Here is a 19,132-nt window from a genome sequence, read left to right as displayed (position 1 = left end):
TGTGTGGGGAACGTTCTGATCTAGACGAGGCAGTGGAGTTGGACCAGAATGGGCTACTGCGAAAGGGCCGAAAGCGAAAATATTGTTGGGGCTGAAAAGCAGTTTTTGTCCTGTGTTGTGGGAGGAACTTGCACTTCCCACCTGTAGCGTCGGAAATAAGCTGGTCTAATTTTTCTCCAAAGAGGCGTCCGCTCTGAAAAGGAAGGGGAATCAGAGACTTCTTTGAGGAGGAATCTGCACGCCACTCTCTAAGCCAAATAGCTCTCTTTATGGTGATGGTGTTTGAAGCCGCAGTTGCCGCACAGTCCGCTGCGTCTAAAGACGCGTACATCACATCATCTCCAGCCATGGCAATTTGTTTGGCAAGGTCTGCCACCTCAGATGGGAGATCCTGTTCCTGAATGGATTTTGCCAGGGCATCTGCCCAGAAAACCGTCGCTTTGGCGACCCAAGCCGCCGCGAAGGAAGGAGATAGAGAGGAACCTGAGGCCTCGTACACTGAGCGAGCTAGGGAATCTAGCTGGCGTTCTGTGGGATTTTTTATTGAAGCACCATCAGGTACGGATAAGAGCGTCTTGGTAGCCAAGCGCGAAACCGGAGGATCTACTAGTGGAGATTCCGTCCAATCTTTAACAAGATCTGCGGAAAAGGGATACTTCGATTCCAGGGCCTTTTGTGGGTGAGAGGCGAACACCTTATGGGAATGCTTGGTTCTCGTAAAGGAGACTGAATGGTCCGGAGCAGAGTTAGGGTCATCGTCCACTTTTAGCGCAGGATTGACTGCCTCGATGAGGGAGTCAACAGTAGATCTAAACTCCGGAGCATCCGGATCTAAGGATGCATCAGACTCATACTCAGAGTCGTGATCGCTACGAGTCCCTGGAGAGGGTGAGCGAGAAGTGGAGCTACCAGAGGCTGAATGGCGTGGTGAATGCTCAGGAGAGGTAGTGCGGATCCGTTTTTTGGATGACCGTGCCTCCTTGCGGTGAGAGCGGCCCCTGCTGGCCGACGCTTCCCCTGATATAGAGGGATCTCTTAACCCATGAAAAAGAGTGCCACGCTCCCCAGAGGGGTCATGAAGGGATTCAATCGCTTTGGCCAATGAAGCCATGGATTGTGACAGAGACGCGGCCCACTGAGGAGGGCTAGATACACTGGGGTCGGTAGCGGCGGAGGGCTCCTGGGCACATTGGGTATCACAGGCAGGGCAGAGAGGGGAACTTTGAGGCCGAGGAGCCTGGCAGGTGGTACACGCAGTAAAAAAGGTGGTATGCACCTTAGTGGTCTTTTTACCCCTTGACTGCGACATGTTGTACCCCAAAGTGAGAAAAGAGGCTGCTAGCGGAAGCTGAGGGGTAACTGCTGCAGGGAAGCGCTAAGCGTCGTCTCCTTACCCAGGTCCTGTGCCCCGCAAGTCAGATAGGTGGCGTGGAAAAGAACCTCCAGAGCTGCAGGCGTGTGGAGGAAGCCGGCCGGCGCTGCTGTGCAGAGGGAAAGATGGCTGCCGAGAGTTTGTGGGGTAGTCTTGCAGGGAGCGAGAAGTGCCAGGACCGGGCGCGGAGCCACAAAAATGACGCGAGCATGGGCGGGGCTTATCGGGATGCGGCCTGTACTAAGCCGAAGCCGGGGACTAAATTTTCGGCTTCGGCCGGCGCGTGCCCGCGGACCGCCAGAAAGACGTCGCGAAGCCCTTACCGCCATGGAGCCCTCCCAAAGCGCTGGAAAACACGACCCCTTATCAGCACTTACCCCTATGGAGTTGGGGGGGGGCCTGAAAACGTCGGATCTCCTGTACCAGCCTGATGTAGTGATTCCAGGTAGAAAAAGGACGGTGCAGGGTTAGGGGAGCCTCCATCCACCATCCCCTTTAAAGGGGGGTGGAGAGGAACCGTCCGCCTCCTTCCATCATCCGCTTTTTCAGTGGTGATGCAGTGGGGGGCTGCACGGACGCCACAGTGGGAAGGGTGCCTCTGAACAGCCGAGGGTGAGACCTGGTGGGCAGGGCAGATGTCCGGCAATAAGGCCTGGCTGCAGAAGAGGATACTGGAGGTGACGCTCCAGTGCTCGTCTGTAAATCAGGGGGGAGATCGGTGCCCTTGAAGGGGCCCGTCGCCCCAAAAGTCAGCTCAGGCAGAGGCATCCCACGTCGCAGGAGAGGAAACGGAGATGAAAAACTCCCGTTCACGCCTGTTGTTTGTTCGGGGAGATCGGAACATGAAAGATCCGTCGCCCCTTCGTCCAGAAAAGAAGTAAATCCAGTGTGCCTCCTACGTACACTAAGCTTGAACTGGGTCTCTGGAAGCCAGCAGGAGGGTGTATACTGCAGGGGAGGAGCTGAGAGCCAGCAGGAGGGTGTATACTGCAGGGGAGGAGCTGAGAGCCAGCAGGAGGGTGTATACTGCAGGGGAGGAGCTGGGAGCCAGCAGGAGGCTGTATACTGCAGGGGAGGAGCTGAGAGCCAGCAGGAGGGTGTATACTGCAGGGGAGGAGCTGGGAGCCAGCAGGAGGCTGTATACTGCAGGGGAGGAGCTGAGAGCCAGCAGGAGGCTGTATACTGCAGGGGAGGAGCTGAGAGCCAGCAGGAGGGTGTATACTGCAGGGGAGGAGCTGAGAGCCAGCAGGAGGGTGTATACTGCAGGGGAGGAGCTGAGAGCCAGCAGGAGGGTGTATACTGCAGGGGAGGAGCTGGGAGCCAGCAGGAGGGTGTATACTGCAGGGGAGGAGCTGAGAGCCAGCAGGAGGGTGTATACTGCAGGGGAGGAGCTGAGGGCCAGCAGGAGGGTGTATACTGCAGGGGAGGAGCTGAGAGCCAGCAGGAGGGGGTATACTGCAGGGGAGGAGCTGAGAGCCAGCAGGAGGGTGTATACTGCAGGGGAGGAGCTGAGAGCCAGCAGGAGGGTGTATACTGCAGGGGAGGAGCTGAGAGCCAGCAGGAGGGTGTATACTGCAGGGGAGGAGCTGGGAGCCAGCAGGAGGCTGTATACTGCAGGGGAGGAGCTGAGAGCCAGCAGGAGGGTGTATACTGCAGGGGAGGAGCTGAGAGCCAGCAGGAGGGTGTATACTGCAGGGGAGGAGCTGAGAGCCAGCAGGAGGGTGTATACTGCAGGGGAGGAGCTGGGAGCCAGCAGGAGGGTGTATACTGCAGGGGAGGAGCTGAGAGCCAGCAGGAGGGTGTATACTGCAGGGGAGGAGCTGAGGGCCAGCAGGAGGGTGTATACTGCAGGGGAGGAGCTGAGAGCCAGCAGGAGGGGGTATACTGCAGGGGAGGAGCTGAGAGCCAGCAGGAGGGTGTATACTGCAGGGGAGGATCTGAGAGCTAGCAGGAGGCTGTATACTGCAGGGGAGGAGCTGAGAGCCAGCAGGAGGGTGTATACTGCAGGGGAGGAGCTGAGAGCCAGCAGGAGGCTGTATACTGCAGGGGAGGAGCTGAGAGCCAGCAGGAGGGTGTATACTGCAGGGGAGGATCTGAGAGCTAGCAGGAGGCTGTATACTGCAGGGGAGGAGCTGAGAGCCAGCAGGAGGGTGTATACTGCAGGGGAGGAGCTGAGGGCCAGCAGGAGGGTGTATACTGCAGGGGAGGAGCTGAGGGCCAGCAGGAGGGTGTATACTGCAGGGGAGGAGCTGAGAGCCAGCAGGAGGGTGTATACTGCAGGGGAGGAGCTGAGAGCCAGCAGGAGGGTGTATACTGCAGGGGAGGAGCTGAGGGCCAGCAGGAGGGTGTATACTGCAGGGGAGGAGCTGAGAGCCAGCAGGAGGGTGTATACTGCAGGGGAGGAGCTGAGAGCCAGCAGGAGGCTGTATACTGCAGGGGAGGAGCTGAGAGCCAGCAGGAGGGTGTATACTGCAGGGGAGGAGCTGAGAGCCAGCAGGAGGGTGTATACTGCAGGGGAGGAGCTGAGAGCCAGCAGGAGGGTGTATACTGCAGGGGAGGAGCTGGGAGCCAGCAGGAGGCTGTATACTGCAGGGGAGGAGCTGAGAGCCAGCAGGAGGCTGTATACTGCAGGGGAGGAGCTGAGAGCCAGCAGGAGGGTGTATACTGCAGGGGAGGAGCTGAGAGCCAGCAGGAGGGTGTATACTGCAGGGGAGGAGCTGAGAGCCAGCAGGAGGGTGTATACTGCAGGGGAGGAGCTGGGAGCCAGCAGGAGGGTGTATACTGCAGGGGAGGAGCTGAGAGCCAGCAGGAGGGTGTATACTGCAGGGGAGGAGCTGAGGGCCAGCAGGAGGGTGTATACTGCAGGGGAGGAGCTGAGAGCCAGCAGGAGGGGGTATACTGCAGGGGAGGAGCTGAGAGCCAGCAGGAGGGTGTATACTGCAGGGGAGGATCTGAGAGCTAGCAGGAGGCTGTATACTGCAGGGGAGGAGCTGAGAGCCAGCAGGAGGGTGTATACTGCAGGGGAGGAGCTGAGAGCCAGCAGGAGGCTGTATACTGCAGGGGAGGAGCTGAGAGCCAGCAGGAGGGTGTATACTGCAGGGGAGGATCTGAGAGCTAGCAGGAGGCTGTATACTGCAGGGGAGGAGCTGAGAGCCAGCAGGAGGGTGTATACTGCAGGGGAGGAGCTGAGGGCCAGCAGGAGGGTGTATACTGCAGGGGAGGAGCTGAGGGCCAGCAGGAGGGTGTATACTGCAGGGGAGGAGCTGAGAGCCAGCAGGAGGGTGTATACTGCAGGGGAGGAGCTGAGAGCCAGCAGGAGGGTGTATACTGCAGGGGAGGAGCTGAGGGCCAGCAGGAGGGTGTATACTGCAGGGGAGGAGCTGAGAGCCAGCAGGAGGGTGTATACTGCAGGGGAGGAGCTGAGAGCCAGCAGGAGGCTGTATACTGCAGGGGAGGAGCTGAGAGCCAGCAGGAGGGTGTATACTGCAGGGGAGGAGCTGAGAGCCAGCAGGAGGGTGTATACTGCAGGGGAGGAGCTGAGAGCCAGCAGGAGGGTGTATACTGCAGGGGAGGAGCTGGGAGCCAGCAGGAGGGTGTATACTGCAGGGGAGGAGCTGAGAGCCAGCAGGAGGGTGTATACTGCAGGGGAGGAGCTGGGAGCCAGCAGGAGGCTGTATACTGCAGGGGAGGAGCTGAGAGCCAGCAGGAGGCTGTATACTGCAGGGGAGGAGCTGAGAGCCAGCAGGAGGGTGTATACTGCAGGGGAGGAGCTGAGAGCCAGCAGGAGGGTGTATACTGCAGGGGAGGAGCTGAGAGCCAGCAGGAGGGTGTATACTGCAGGGGAGGAGCTGGGAGCCAGCAGGAGGGTGTATACTGCAGGGGAGGAGCTGAGAGCCAGCAGGAGGGTGTATACTGCAGGGGAGGAGCTGAGGGCCAGCAGGAGGGTGTATACTGCAGGGGAGGAGCTGAGAGCCAGCAGGAGGGGGTATACTGCAGGGGAGGAGCTGAGAGCCAGCAGGAGGGTGTATACTGCAGGGGAGGATCTGAGAGCTAGCAGGAGGCTGTATACTGCAGGGGAGGAGCTGAGAGCCAGCAGGAGGGTGTATACTGCAGGGGAGGAGCTGAGAGCCAGCAGGAGGCTGTATACTGCAGGGGAGGAGCTGAGAGCCAGCAGGAGGGTGTATACTGCAGGGGAGGATCTGAGAGCTAGCAGGAGGCTGTATACTGCAGGGGAGGAGCTGAGAGCCAGCAGGAGGGTGTATACTGCAGGGGAGGAGCTGAGGGCCAGCAGGAGGGTGTATACTGCAGGGGAGGAGCTGAGGGCCAGCAGGAGGGTGTATACTGCAGGGGAGGAGCTGAGAGCCAGCAGGAGGGTGTATACTGCAGGGGAGGAGCTGAGAGCCAGCAGGAGGGTGTATACTGCAGGGGAGGAGCTGAGGGCCAGCAGGAGGGTGTATACTGCAGGGGAGGAGCTGAGAGCCAGCAGGAGGGTGTATACTGCAGGGGAGGAGCTGAGAGCCAGCAGGAGGCTGTATACTGCAGGGGAGGAGCTGAGAGCCAGCAGGAGGGTGTATACTGCAGGGGAGGAGCTGAGAGCCAGCAGGAGGGTGTATACTGCAGGGGAGGAGCTGAGAGCCAGCAGGAGGGTGTATACTGCAGGGGAGGAGCTGGGAGCCAGCAGGAGGCTGTATACTGCAGGGGAGGAGCTGAGAGCCAGCAGGAGGCTGTATACTGCAGGGGAGGAGCTGAGAGCCAGCAGGAGGGTGTATACTGCAGGGGAGGAGCTGAGAGCCAGCAGGAGGGTGTATACTGCAGGGGAGGAGCTGAGAGCCAGCAGGAGGGTGTATACTGCAGGGGAGGAGCTGGGAGCCAGCAGGAGGGTGTATACTGCAGGGGAGGAGCTGAGAGCCAGCAGGAGGGTGTATACTGCAGGGGAGGAGCTGAGGGCCAGCAGGAGGGTGTATACTGCAGGGGAGGAGCTGAGAGCCAGCAGGAGGGGGTATACTGCAGGGGAGGAGCTGAGAGCCAGCAGGAGGGTGTATACTGCAGGGGAGGATCTGAGAGCTAGCAGGAGGCTGTATACTGCAGGGGAGGAGCTGAGAGCCAGCAGGAGGGTGTATACTGCAGGGGAGGAGCTGAGAGCCAGCAGGAGGCTGTATACTGCAGGGGAGGAGCTGAGAGCCAGCAGGAGGGTGTATACTGCAGGGGAGGATCTGAGAGCTAGCAGGAGGCTGTATACTGCAGGGGAGGAGCTGAGAGCCAGCAGGAGGGTGTATACTGCAGGGGAGGAGCTGAGGGCCAGCAGGAGGGTGTATACTGCAGGGGAGGAGCTGAGGGCCAGCAGGAGGGTGTATACTGCAGGGGAGGAGCTGAGAGCCAGCAGGAGGGTGTATACTGCAGGGGAGGAGCTGAGAGCCAGCAGGAGGGTGTATACTGCAGGGGAGGAGCTGAGGGCCAGCAGGAGGGTGTATACTGCAGGGGAGGAGCTGAGAGCCAGCAGGAGGGTGTATACTGCAGGGGAGGAGCTGAGAGCCAGCAGGAGGCTGTATACTGCAGGGGAGGAGCTGAGAGCCAGCAGGAGGGTGTATACTGCAGGGGAGGAGCTGAGAGCCAGCAGGAGGGTGTATACTGCAGGGGAGGAGCTGAGAGCCAGCAGGAGGGTGTATACTGCAGGGGAGGAGCTGAGAGCCAGCAGGAGGGGGTATACTGCAGGGGAGGAGCTGAGAGCCAGCAGGAGGGGGTATACTGCAGGGGAGGAGCTGAGAGCCAGCAGGAGGGTGTATACTGCAGGGGAGGAGCTGAGAGCCAGCAGGAGGCTGTATACTGCAGGGGAGGAGCTGAGAGCCAGCAGGAGGGTGTATACTGCAGGGGAGGAGCTGAGAGCCAGCAGGAGGGTGTATACTGCAGGGGAGGAGCTGAGAGCCAGCAGGAGGGCGTATACTGCAGGGGAGGAGCTGAGAGCCAGCAGGAGGGTGTTTACTGCAGGGGAGGAGCTGGGAGCCAGCAGGAGGGTGTATACTGCAGGGGAGGAGCTGAGAGCCAGCAGGAGGGTGTATACTGCAGGGGAGGAGCTGAGAGCCAGCAGGAGGTGTATACTGCAGGGGAGGAGCTGAGAGCCAGCAGGAGGGTGTATACTGCAGGGGAAAAGCTGAGAGCCAGCAGGAGGGTGTATACTGCAGGGGAGGAGCTGGGAGCCAGCAGGAGGGTGTATACTGCAGGGGAGGAGCTGAGAGCCAGCAGGAGGGTGTATACTGCAGAGGAGGAGCTGAGAGCCAGCAGGAGGGTGTATACTGCAGGGGAGGAGCTGAGAGCCAGCAGGAGGGTGTATACTGCAGGGGAGGAGCTGAGAGCCAGCAGGAGGGTGTATACTGCAGGGGAGGAGCTGAGAGCCAGCAGGAGGGTGTATACTGCAGGGGAGGAGCTGAGGGCCAGCAGGAGGGTGTATACTGCAGGGGAGGAGCTGAGAGCCAGCAGGAGGGTGTATACTGCAGGGGAGGAGCTGAGAGCCAGCAGGAGGCTGTATACTGCAGGGGAGGAGCTGAGGGCCAGCAGGAGGGTGTATACTGCAGGGGAGGAGCTGAGGGCCAGCAGGAGGGTGTATACTGCAGGGGAGGAGCTGAGAGCCAGCAGGAGGGTGTATACTGCAGGGGAGGAGCTGAGAGCCAGCAGGAGGGTGTATACTGCAGGGGAGGAGCTGAGAGCCAGCAGGAGGGTGTATACTGCAGGGGAGGAGCTGAGAGCCAGCAGGAGGGGGTATACTGCAGGGGAGGAGCTGAGAGCCAGCAGGAGGGGGTATACTGCAGGGGAGGAGCTGAGAGCCAGCAGGAGGGTGTATACTGCAGGGGAGGAGCTGAGAGCCAGCAGGAGGGTGTATACTGCAGGGGAGGAGCTGAGAGCCAGCAGGAGGGTGTATACTTCAGGGGAGGAGCTGAGAGCCAGCAGGAGGGTGTTTACTGCAGGGGAGGAGCTGGGAGCCAGCAGGAGGGTGTATACTGCAGGGGAGGAGCTGAGAGCCAGCAGGAGGGTGTATACTGCAGGGGAGGAGCTGAGAGCCAGCAGGAGGTGTATACTGCAGGGGAGGAGCTGAGAGCCAGCAGGAGGGTGTATACTGCAGGGGAGGAGCTGAGAGCCAGCAGGAGGGTGTATACTGCAGGGGAGGAGCTGGGAGCCAGCAGGAGGGTGTATACTGCAGGGGAGGAGCTGAGAGCCAGCAGGAGGGTGTATACTGCAGAGGAGGAGCTGAGAGCCAGCAGGAGGGTGTATACTACAGGGGAGGAGCTGAGAGCCAGCAGGAGGGTGTATACTGCAGGGGAGGAGCTGAGAGCCAGCAGGAGGGTGTATACTGCAGGGGAGGAGCTGAGAGCCAGCAGGAGGGGGTATACTGCAGGGGAGGAGCTGAGAGCCAGCAGGAGGGTGTATACTGCAGGGGAGGATCTGAGAGCTAGCAGGAGGCTGTATACTGCAGGGGAGGAGCTGAGAGCCAGCAGGAGGGTGTATACTGCAGGGGAGGAGCTGAGAGCCAGCAGGAGGCTGTATACTGCAGGGGAGGAGCTGAGAGCCAGCAGGAGGGTGTATACTGCAGAGGAGGAGCTGAGAGTCGGCAGGAGGGTGTATACTGCAGGGGAGGAGCTGAGAACCAGCAGGAGGCTGTATACTGCAGGGGAGGAGCTGAGAGCCAGCAGGAGGGTGTATACTGCAGGGGAGGAGCTGAGAGCCAGCAGGAGGGTGTATACTGCAGGGGAGGAGCTGAGAGCCAGCAGGAGGGTGTATACTGCAGGGGAGGAGCTGAGAGCCAGCAGGAGGGTGTATACTGCAGGGGAGGAGCTGAGAGCCAGCAGGAGGGTGTATACTGCAGGGGAGGAGCTGAGAGCCAGCAGGAGGGTGTATACTGCAGGGGAGGAGCTGAGAGCCAGCAGGAGGGTGTATACTGCAGGGGAGGAGCTGAGAGCCAGCAGGAGGGTGTATACTGCAGGGGAGGAGCTGAGAGCCAGCAGGAGGCTGTATACTGCAGGGGAGGAGCTGAGAGCCAGCAGGAGGGTGTATACTGCAGGGGAGGAGCTGAGAGCCAGCAGGAGGGTGTATACTGCAGGGGAGGAGCTGAGAGCCAGCAGGAGGGTGTATACTGCAGGGGAGGAGCTGAGAGCCAGCAGGAGGGTGTATACTGCAGGGGAGGAGCTGAGAGCCAGCAGGAGGCTGTATACTGCAGGGAAGGAGCTGAGAGCCAGCAGGAGGGTGTATACTGCAGGGGAGGAGCTGAGAGCCAGCAGGAGGGTGTATACTGCAGGGGTGGAGCTGGGAGCCAGCAGGAGGGTGTATACTGCAGGGGAGGAGCTGAGAGCCAGCAGGAGGGTGTATACTGCAGGGGTGGAGCTAACTTTTCGTCTCAACTTAGTGTCAGCCTCCTAGTGACAGCAGCATAACACCCATGGTCCTGTGCCACCCAATGTGGCGAAGGAGAAAATAGATTTCTTACAACCCCAATCTACCCTAGTGCAGTAACATTAGTGATAATGACACCCCCCCCCCCCGCACTATAGCCCGCCAGGGAAGTTCTCATTAATAGGAAAAATGCTTTTCCTATTTTCTGTGGTCTAATCCTAGGGAGCTTCTTAAAGTCCGAAAAATAGGGTGTAAGTATAAAATATATATACATATTTATACATAGATATACACATATACCAAAGGCCACAGCACATTGACAGGAGGACACAACTCACGTGGGGCGCCTTCTGCCATCTCTATAGCCGTGATCCCCAGAGACCAGATGTCACTCTATGGAGACAGAGAGAAGGGAAATAAGTCATACAGATAGGAGGAGCTATGAGTCTCCTCCCCCTGCAGGGTGATACAGATAGGAGGAGCTATGAGTCTCCTCCCCCTGCAGGGTGATAAAGATAGGAGGAGCTATGAGTCTCCTCCCCCTGCAGGGTGATACAGATAGATGGAGCTGCGAGTCTCCTCCCGCTGCAGGGTGATACAGATAGGAGGAGCTATGAGTCTCCTCCCCCTGCAGGGTGATACAGATAGAAGGAGCTGCGAGTTTCCTCCCCCTGCAGGGTGATACAGATAGAAGGAGCTTTGAGTCTCCTCCCCCTGCAGGGTGATACAGATACAAGGAGCTGCGAGTCTCCTCCCCCTACAGGGTGATACAGATAGGAGGAGCTATGAGTCTCCTCCCCCTGCAGGGTGATACAGATAGGAGGAGCTATGAGTCTCCTCCCCCTGCAGGGTGATACAGATAGAAGGAGCTTTGAGTCTCCTCCCCCTGCAGGGTGATACAGATAGGAGGAGCTATGAGTCTCCGCCTCCTGCAGGGTGATACAGATAGGAGGAGCTATGAGTCTCCTCCCCCTGCAGGGTGATACAGATAGGAGGAGCTATGAGTCTCCTCCCCCTGCAGGGTGATACAGATAGGAGGAGCTTTGAGTCTCCTCCCCCTGCAGGGTGATACAGATAGGAGGAGCTATGAGTCTCCTCCCCCTGCAGGGTGATAAAGATAGGAGGAGCTATGAGTCTCCTCCCCCTGCAGGGTGATACAGATAGATGGAGCTGCGAGTCTCCTCCCGCTGCAGTGTGATACAGATAGGAGGAGCTATGAGTCTCCTCCCCCTGCAGGGTGATACAGATAGAAGGAGCTGCTAGTTTCCTCCCCCTGCAGGGTGATACAGATAGAAGGAGCTTTGAGTCTCCTCCCCCTGCAGGGTGATACAGATACAAGGAGCTGCGAGTCTCCTCCCCCTACAGGGTGATACAGATAGGAGGAGCTATGAGTCTCCTCCCCCTGCAGGGTGATACAGATAGGAGGAGCTATGAGTCTCCTCCCCCTGCAGGGTGATACAGATAGAAGGAGCTTTGAGTCTCCTCCCCCTGCAGGGTGATACAGATAGGAGGAGCTATGAGTCTCCGCCTCCTGTAGGGTGATACAGATAGGAGGAGCTGTGAGTCTCCTCCCCCTGCAGGGTGATACAGATAGGAGGAGCTATGAGTACGCTTGTTACACCCAGTTTAGAGTGGCACATGTAGGATCACCAGCTCACCCTGTAGTCATAGGTGGCGTCTGGGTTTTCGTCACAGGCGATGACCTCGGGTGCCATCCAGTAGGGCGTCCCGATGAAAGTGTTTCTCCTCCCAACAGTGCGGTCCAGTTGGGCGCTGACCCCGAAATCAACTGAGACATGAAGGAAGAGGAAGAAGTGGTCAGACGTACAGTGGCACAGGAGGACGGCAGCGCAGCACAGGAGAGCAGCAGTGTAGTGTCATGGCAGCAAAGCACAGTGTCATGGTAGCGTGTCACAGAAGGGCGGCAGCGTGGTATCACAGTAGAGCAGCACAAAAGGATGGCAGCGTGGTGTTTTGGCAGTGCAGCACAGGAGGACAGCAGCGCGGAACAGGAAGACAGTAGTACGGTGTCACAGTAGCGTGTCACAGGAGGACTGCAGCGTGGTGTCATGGCAGTGCAGCACAGGAGGACAGTAGCGCGGTACAGGAAGACAGTAGTACGGTGTCACAGTAGCGCATCATAGGAGGACGGCAGTGCAGAGCCACAGCAGAGCAGCACAAGAGGACGGAAGCGCAGAGTCACAGCAGCGCAGCACAGGAGGGCGGCAGCGCGGTGTTACTGTAGCACGTCACAGGAGGGCGGCAGCATGGTGTCACGGTAGTGCGTCACAGGAGGGCGGCAGCGTGGTGTCACGGTAGTGCGTCACAGGAGGGCGGCAGTGCAGTGTCACGGTAGCGCGTCACAGGAGGGCGGCAGTGCAGTGTCACGGTAGTGCGTCACAGGAGGGCGGCAGTGCAGTGTCACAGCAGCGAAGCACAAAAGGACGGCAGCACGGTGTCATGGCAGAGGAGCACAGGAGGACGGCAGCGCAGTAGAGGAGGACAGTAGTGCAGTGTCACGGTAGCGCGTCACAGGAGGACGGCAGCACAGTGTCACAGCAGCGCAGCACAGAAGGGCAGCAGCCCAGTGTCATGGCAGAGCAGCACAGGAGGATGGTAGCGCAGCACAGGAGGACGGCAGCACGGTGTCACGGCAGCGCAGCACAGGAAGGCGGCAGCGCAGCACAGGAGGGCAGCAGCCCAGTGTCATGGCAGAGCAGCACAGGAGGATGGTAGCGCAGCACAGGAGGACGGCAGCACAGTGTCACAGCAGCGCAGCACAGAAGGGCAGCAGCCCAGTGTCATGGCAGAGCAGCACAGGAGGATGGTAGCGCAGCACAGGAGGACGGCAGCACGGTGTCACGGCAGCGCAGCACAGGAAGGCGGAGGCACAGGAGGGCAGCAGCGCCTTGTACTCACCCAGCTTCACCTCTGCGTTCTCAGTCAGCAGCACATTCTGCCCTTTGATGTCTCGGTGGATGACCTTGTGAGCGTGCAGGTGGGATAAACCCTGGAGACAACACAAAGGGTTAACGGGACAGGACCATCTACTGCCAGGGATATATATATATATATATATATATATATATATATATATATATATATATATATATATGTACACACAACACACACAATTTATCACCTTGATGCTCCAGCTACAAAAACATCTAGGCCCCCATGACAACCCTTCCTGGCACCAGGTGTGGCCCATAAGAAGAAGGCACCTTGCCCGCTACATGCGCACCCAACCACTCACTGCCACCCGTCACCCTGCACCAGACTCGCCCTCTCACCCGCAGGATTTCCCGGCAGATGTAGGCGATGCAGTCTTCCTTCAGGGCGTTCCCTTTCGTGTTCTTCACCAGGTCCGTGACTGATCCGGCACCGCAGAACTCCATCACCAGCTGCCGGGAGAGCGAGGGAAACAGTCAATAATGGGGCGGACCTCCATCCTGCCACGGGGTGTCCCACCCTCTGCCTCTCCGCCAGTAGTGACCACTCAGCAATCTCACTTTCAGGGCACTTACGGTATCTCCTTCGTAATAAAAGACTTTTCTACATTTGCCCAGTGATTACAGCAGAGTCTTTATTCCCTCTATCCAAGCGTCACAACAGTGCTCTTCACCAAGTTATTCCAAAAAGTCACAGCAGAGCCCCTTCCCCTCCCCCCCAGTAGTCTCAGCAGAGTCCTTTCCTTCACCCCAGTAGTCTCAGCAGAGTCCTTTCCTTTACCCCCTTTCCCTTCCCCCCCAGTAGTCTCAGCAGTCCTTTCATTTACCCACTTTCTCTTCCCCCCAGTAGTCTCAGCAGAGTCCTTTCCTTTACCCCCTTTCCCTTCCCCCCCAGTAGTCTCAGCAGTCCTTTCATTTACCCACTTTCTCTTCCCCCCAGTAGTCTCAGCAGAGTCCTTTCCTTCACCCCAGTAGTCTCAGCAGAGTCCTTTCCTTTACCCCCTTTCCCTTCCCCCCAGTAGTCTCAGCAGTCCTTTCCTTCACCACCCTTTCCGTTCCCCCCTAGAAGTCTTCGCAGAGTGCTTTCCTTCTCCCCTTTCCCTTTTCAACCAGTAGTCTCAGCAGAGTCCTTTCCTTTACCCCCTTTCCCTTCCCCCTAGTAGTCTCAGCAGAGACCTTTCCTTTACCCCCTTTCCCGTCCCCTGTGAGTCTCAGCAGAGTCCTTTCCTTCACCCCCTTTCCCTTCCCCCCCAGTAGTCTCAGCAGAGACCTTTCCTTTACCTCCTTTCCTGTCCCCTGGTATTCTCAGCAGATTCCTTTCCTTCACCCCGTTTCCTTACCCCCAGTATTCTCAGCAGAGTCCTTTCTTTCACCCCCTTTCCCTTCCCCCCAGTAATCTCAGCAGAGTCCTTTCCTTCACCCCCTTTCCTTCCCCCCAGTAGTCTCAGCAGTCTTTTCCTTCACCCCCACTCCTTCACCCCAGTAGTCTCAGCAGAGTCCTTTCCTTCACCCCTTTCCCTTCCCCTCAGTAATCTCAGCAGGGTCCTTTCCTTCACCCCCTTTTCCTTCCCCCCAAGTAGTCTCAGCAGAGTCCTTTCCTTCACCCCTTCCCCTTCCCCCTAGTAATCTCAGCAGGGTCCTTTCCTTTACCCCCTTTTCCTTCCCCCCAGTAGTCTCAGCAGAGTCCTTTCCTTCACCCCCTTCCCTTTTCCCCCAGTAGTCTCAGCACAGCCATGTAGGTCCCTAAGCGGCAGTGTTGTGTCGCCCCTTCCATACAGTGGCTTCCCGTGCCCCACATTTAGCATGCTCCCCCTGCTGCAGAGACTGCACACAGGAGCCGAGGGCTGAGCCAGGAGCTCCGGCAGAAGAGCTGAGGATCGGGCGGCAGCGTCTCACCCACAGCTGGTCGTCGTTCCCCGGCGGGCTCTTCTTGATGAAGGCCCCGTAGTAGGTGGCGATGTTGCGGTGGTGTGAATACTTCTTCAGCATGTTAATCTCCTGCTTTATCTCCTCCTCCTCGTCCTGCGCAGGCAAAGCACAAGACACATCAGGTCTGCAAAAGTATGCACACCCTGCATATAAGAGAGGAGCAGAAATCAGGACACCCTCACCTCCGTGACATCCATGACCTTAATGGCGGCCAGCTGTCCAGTCTTAACATGACGACCCTGCAAAAGAAAGAGAAAGCGGGTAACCAACAGGAAGCGGGTGTCAGGAACACAGGGGACTCAGCTCCTCCTATCTGTATCACCCAGCAGGGGGAGGAGACTCGCAGCTCCTCCTATCTGTATCACCCAGCAGGGGGAGGAGACTCGCAGCTCCTCCTATCGGTATCACCTAGCAGGGGGAGGAGACTCACAGCTCCTCCTATCGGTATCACCCTGCAGGGGGAGGAGACTCAGAGCTCCTCCTATCTGTATCACCTAGCAGGGGGGGGAGACTCACAGTTCCTCCTATCTGTATCACCCTGTAGGGGGAGGAGACTCATAGCTCCTCCTATCTGTATCACCCTGTAGGGGAGGAGACTCATAGCTCCTCCTATCTGTATCACCCTGCAGGGGGATGAGACTCAAAGCTCCTCCTATCTGTATCACCCTGCAGGGGGAGAAGACTCACAGCTCCTCCTATCTGTATCACCCTGCAGGAGGAGGAGACTCACAGCTCCTCCTATCTGTATCACCCTGCAGGGGGAGGAGACTCACAGCTCCTCCTATCTGTATCACCCTGCAGGGGAGGAGACTCACAGCTCCATCTATCTGTATCACCCTGCAGGGGGCGGAGACTCACAGCTTCTCCTATATGTATCACCCTGCGGGGGAGGACTCACAGCTCATCCTATCTGTATCACCCTGCAGGGGGCGGAGACTCACAGCTCCTCCTATCTGTATCACCCTGCAGGGGGCGGAGACTCACAGCTTCTCCTATCTGTATCACCCTGCAGGGGGTGGAGACTCACAGCTCCTCCTATCTGTATCACCCTGCAGGGGGCGGAGACTCACAGCTTCTCCTATCTGTATCACCCTGCAGGGGGCGGAGACTCACAGCTCCTCCTATCTGTATCACCCTGCAGGGGGCGGAGACTCACAGCTCCTCCTATCTGTATCACCCTGCAGGGGAGGAGACTCACAGCCCCTCCTATCTGTATCACCCTGCAGGGGGAGGAGACACCTAGCTCCGCCTATCTGTATCACCCTGCAGGAGGAGGAGACTCACAGCTCCGCCTATCTGTATCACCCTGCAGGGGGAGGAGACTCACAGCTTCTCCTATCTGTATCACCCTGCAGGAGAGGAGACTCATAGCTCCTCCTATTTATAGCACCGTGCAGGGGGCGGAGACTCATAGCTCCTCCTTTCTATATCACCCTGCAGGGGGCGGAGACTCACAGCTCATCCTATCTGTATCACCCTTCAGTAGGAGACTCATAGCTCCTCCTATATGTATCACCCTGAAGGGGAGGAGACTCATAGCTCCTCCTATCTGTATCACCCTGCAGGGGAGGAGACTCACAGCTCATCCTATCTGTATCACCCTGCAGGAGGAGGAGACTCATAGCTCCTCCTATCTGTATCACCCTGCAGGAGGAGGAGACTCATAGCTCCTCCTATCTGTATCACCCTGCAGGGGGAGGAGACTCACAGCTTCTCCTATATGTATCACCCTGCAGGGGAGGAGACTCACAGCTCATCCTATCTGTATCACCCTGCAGGGGAGGAGACTCACAGCTTCTCCTATCTGTATCACCCTGCAGGGGGAGGAGACTCATAGCTCCTATTTATATCACCGTGCAGGGGGTGGAGACTCATAGCTCCTCCTTTCTATATCACCCTGCAGGGGGCGGAGACTCACAGCTCATCCTATCTGTATCACCCTGCAGGGGGAGGAGACTCACAGCTTCTCCTATATGTATCACCCTGCAGGGGAGGAGACTCACAGCTCATCCTATCTGTATCACCCTGCAGGGGAGGAGACTCACAGCTTCTCCTATCTGTATCACCCTGCAGGGGGAGGAGACTCATAGCTCCTATTTATATCACCGTGCAGGGGGCGGAGACTCATAGCTCCTCCTTTCTATATCACCCTGCAGGGGGCGGAGACTCACAGCTCATCCTATCTGTATCACCCTTCAGTAGGAGACTCATAGCTCCTCCTATATGTATCACCCTGCAGGGGAGGAGACTCATAGCTCCTCCTATCTGTATCACCCTGCAGGGGAGGAGACTCACAGCTCATCCTATCTGTATCACCCTGCAGGAGGAGACTCATAGCTCCTCCTATCTGTATCACCCTGCAGGAGGAGGAGACTCATAGCTCCTCCTATCTGTATCACCCTGCAGGGGGAGGAGACTCACAGCTTCTCCTATATGTATCACCCTGCAGGGGGAGGAGACTCACAGCTTCTCCTATATGTATCACCCTGCAGGGGAGGAGACTCACAGCTCATCCTATCTGTATCACCCTGCAGGGGAGGAGACTCACAGCTTCTCCTATCTGTATCACCCTGCAGGGGGAGGAGACTCATAGCTCCTATTTATATCACCGTGCAGGGGGCGGAGACTCATAGCTCCTCCTTTCTATATCACCCTGCAGGGGGCGGAGACTCACAGCTCATCCTATCTGTATCACCCTTCAGTAGGAGACTCATAGCTCCTCCTATCTGTATCATCCTGCAGGGGGGTAACAGACACTAGTAGTCAGTAGAAGAGCCATTAGGCCCCTCCCACTATAGGGCACACCTGTACGTTGCGCTGTAGTGTCACTGTACCTGGGCGACACACAGTGTTAGACCAGTTTTTGATGCTTGCACATAATTTTCTGTTGCCATGGTTATGAGTTTTACACTATTACTCCCCCGCTCATTCTCCTAATAACGCCCCCTCTGTTTCCGTCTCTCTCACCCACATTCCCCTTCCCCCTCTCCATGTGCCGTCTGCTTACTCTGCATTTTCCTCTGTTGACAGTTTCTAGGTTGGAGCTGCCAATACAGCAAGTGCTGACACCGGGCAGCCGCACAGACACAAGGGGCAGAGGCAGCCATGCAAGAAGAAGAACCGGAGGGGCAGGAGGCTGGAGCATCAGGAGGAGCAAGCAGGGGGCGTGAAAGGAGCAGGGGGCGATGGCGGGAGGCAGGGGCGGCGAAAGGAGCAGGGGGCGACGGCGGGAGGCAAGAGGAGCAGGGTACGACGGAGGGAGGCTGGGGCGGCGAGAGGAGCAGGGGATCATGGAGGGAGGCTGGGGATGTGAGAGGAGCAGGGGATGACGGAGGGAGGCTGGGGAGGCGAGAGGAGCAGGGGATGACGGAGGGAGGATGGGGAGGGGAGAGGAGCAGGGATGACGGAGGGAGGCTGGGGAGGCGAGAGGAGCAGGGGATGATGGAGGGAGGCGAGAGGAGCAGGGGATGATGGAGGGATGCTGGGGAGCCGAGAGGAGCAGGAGATGATGGAGGGAGGCTGGGGCAGTGAGAGGAGCAGGGGATGATGGAGGGAGGCTGGGGAGGTGAGACGAGCAGGGGATGACGGAGGGAGGCGAGACGAGCAGAGGATGATGGAGGGAGGCTGGGGAGGCGAGACGAGCAGAGGATGATGGAGGGAGGCTGGGGAGGTGAGACGAGCAGGGGATGATGGAGGGAGGCTGGGGAGGCGAGACGAGGAAGGGGTAGCGGCTAGAGGCGAGAAGGTGGCGGCGGTGGGAGGCGAGAGAAGCTGGTGGCGGCAGGGGTGGTGAAAGGTGCTGGGGCGGCGGAGCAGAGAGGGGCAGGGAGCGGCAGGAGGCGGAGAAGCAGACATTAAGAAACAGGCTATGGTAGGGAATGAGCAAAGCAGTCAGAATGGAGGGGAGGACATGTACCTTATACACTTGCCCGTATGTCCCATTTCCGACCACTTCGACCAGTTCAAAAATTCCTGCAGGATCCTGGACAAAAAAAATAAAGAAACATGAGGAGAGAAAAAAACAAAAACAAACGAGAGGAAAAGAAAAACCAAACACTGGAGACAATCACAGCAAACACATGAGGTCACCACCGGGCTGTTACCATGCGTCTCATACAGTGCAGATTACATCACACCCAAGGGCATTCAAAAGTCTCCACATCGGGGGCGTGGCTATGTAGCAGGAGCGAGAGGACGCACTCGGCTGAGGCTCCCGACATCCTGATTTTATATCGGCACTATAATCACCTTCTGAGGTGAAGCATCTTCTACCTGCTGATCCCCTGGGACCCCCGGAGACGTGCGGCTGCTCCGGAAAGTATACCGCTGCTTGAAGACGGCTTGGGATCCGGAGGACCCCGGGAGAGCGGTGAGACGCATGAGGCGGCGGCCATTTTCCTGGACACACGCTCGGGATAGTGCTGAGCGGCGCCGCTTCTATTAACGCTGCTGAACTCTGCCAAGCCAGGGAGGCTTTACGGTACAGGCGGCGGTGAGCGCA

The 19,132-nt window shown here is 58.1% G+C and overlaps 1 protein-coding gene across 7 annotated transcripts in view; it reads right to left on the bottom strand.

The window, feature by feature from the left end:
• MINK1 (misshapen like kinase 1) overlaps window positions 1–19,132 on the bottom strand; it is a 138,830-nt gene that overhangs the window by 66,666 nt on the left and 53,032 nt on the right. For all 7 annotated transcript variants that reach the window (XM_077261617.1, XM_077261615.1, XM_077261616.1 and 4 more), the window contains 7 exons: window positions 18,548–18,613; window positions 14,814–14,870; window positions 14,599–14,724; window positions 13,045–13,155; window positions 12,671–12,761; window positions 11,410–11,540; window positions 10,090–10,144 (listed from right to left, as the gene is read on the bottom strand). In XM_077261617.1, coding sequence (XP_077117732.1) covers window positions 10,090–10,144; window positions 11,410–11,540; window positions 12,671–12,761; window positions 13,045–13,155; window positions 14,599–14,724; window positions 14,814–14,870; window positions 18,548–18,613 — 637 coding nt within the window. The remainder of the gene's footprint in view (window positions 1–10,089; window positions 10,145–11,409; window positions 11,541–12,670; window positions 12,762–13,044; window positions 13,156–14,598; window positions 14,725–14,813; window positions 14,871–18,547; window positions 18,614–19,132) is intronic.

This window comes from Ranitomeya variabilis, chromosome 5 (genome assembly GCF_051348905.1).
Source record: "Ranitomeya variabilis isolate aRanVar5 chromosome 5, aRanVar5.hap1, whole genome shotgun sequence".
NCBI classification, from domain to species: Eukaryota; Metazoa; Chordata; class Amphibia; order Anura; family Dendrobatidae; genus Ranitomeya; species Ranitomeya variabilis.
The sequence above is the reverse complement of the archived record's forward strand: the minus strand, read 5'-3'. Positions and strand labels throughout refer to the sequence as shown.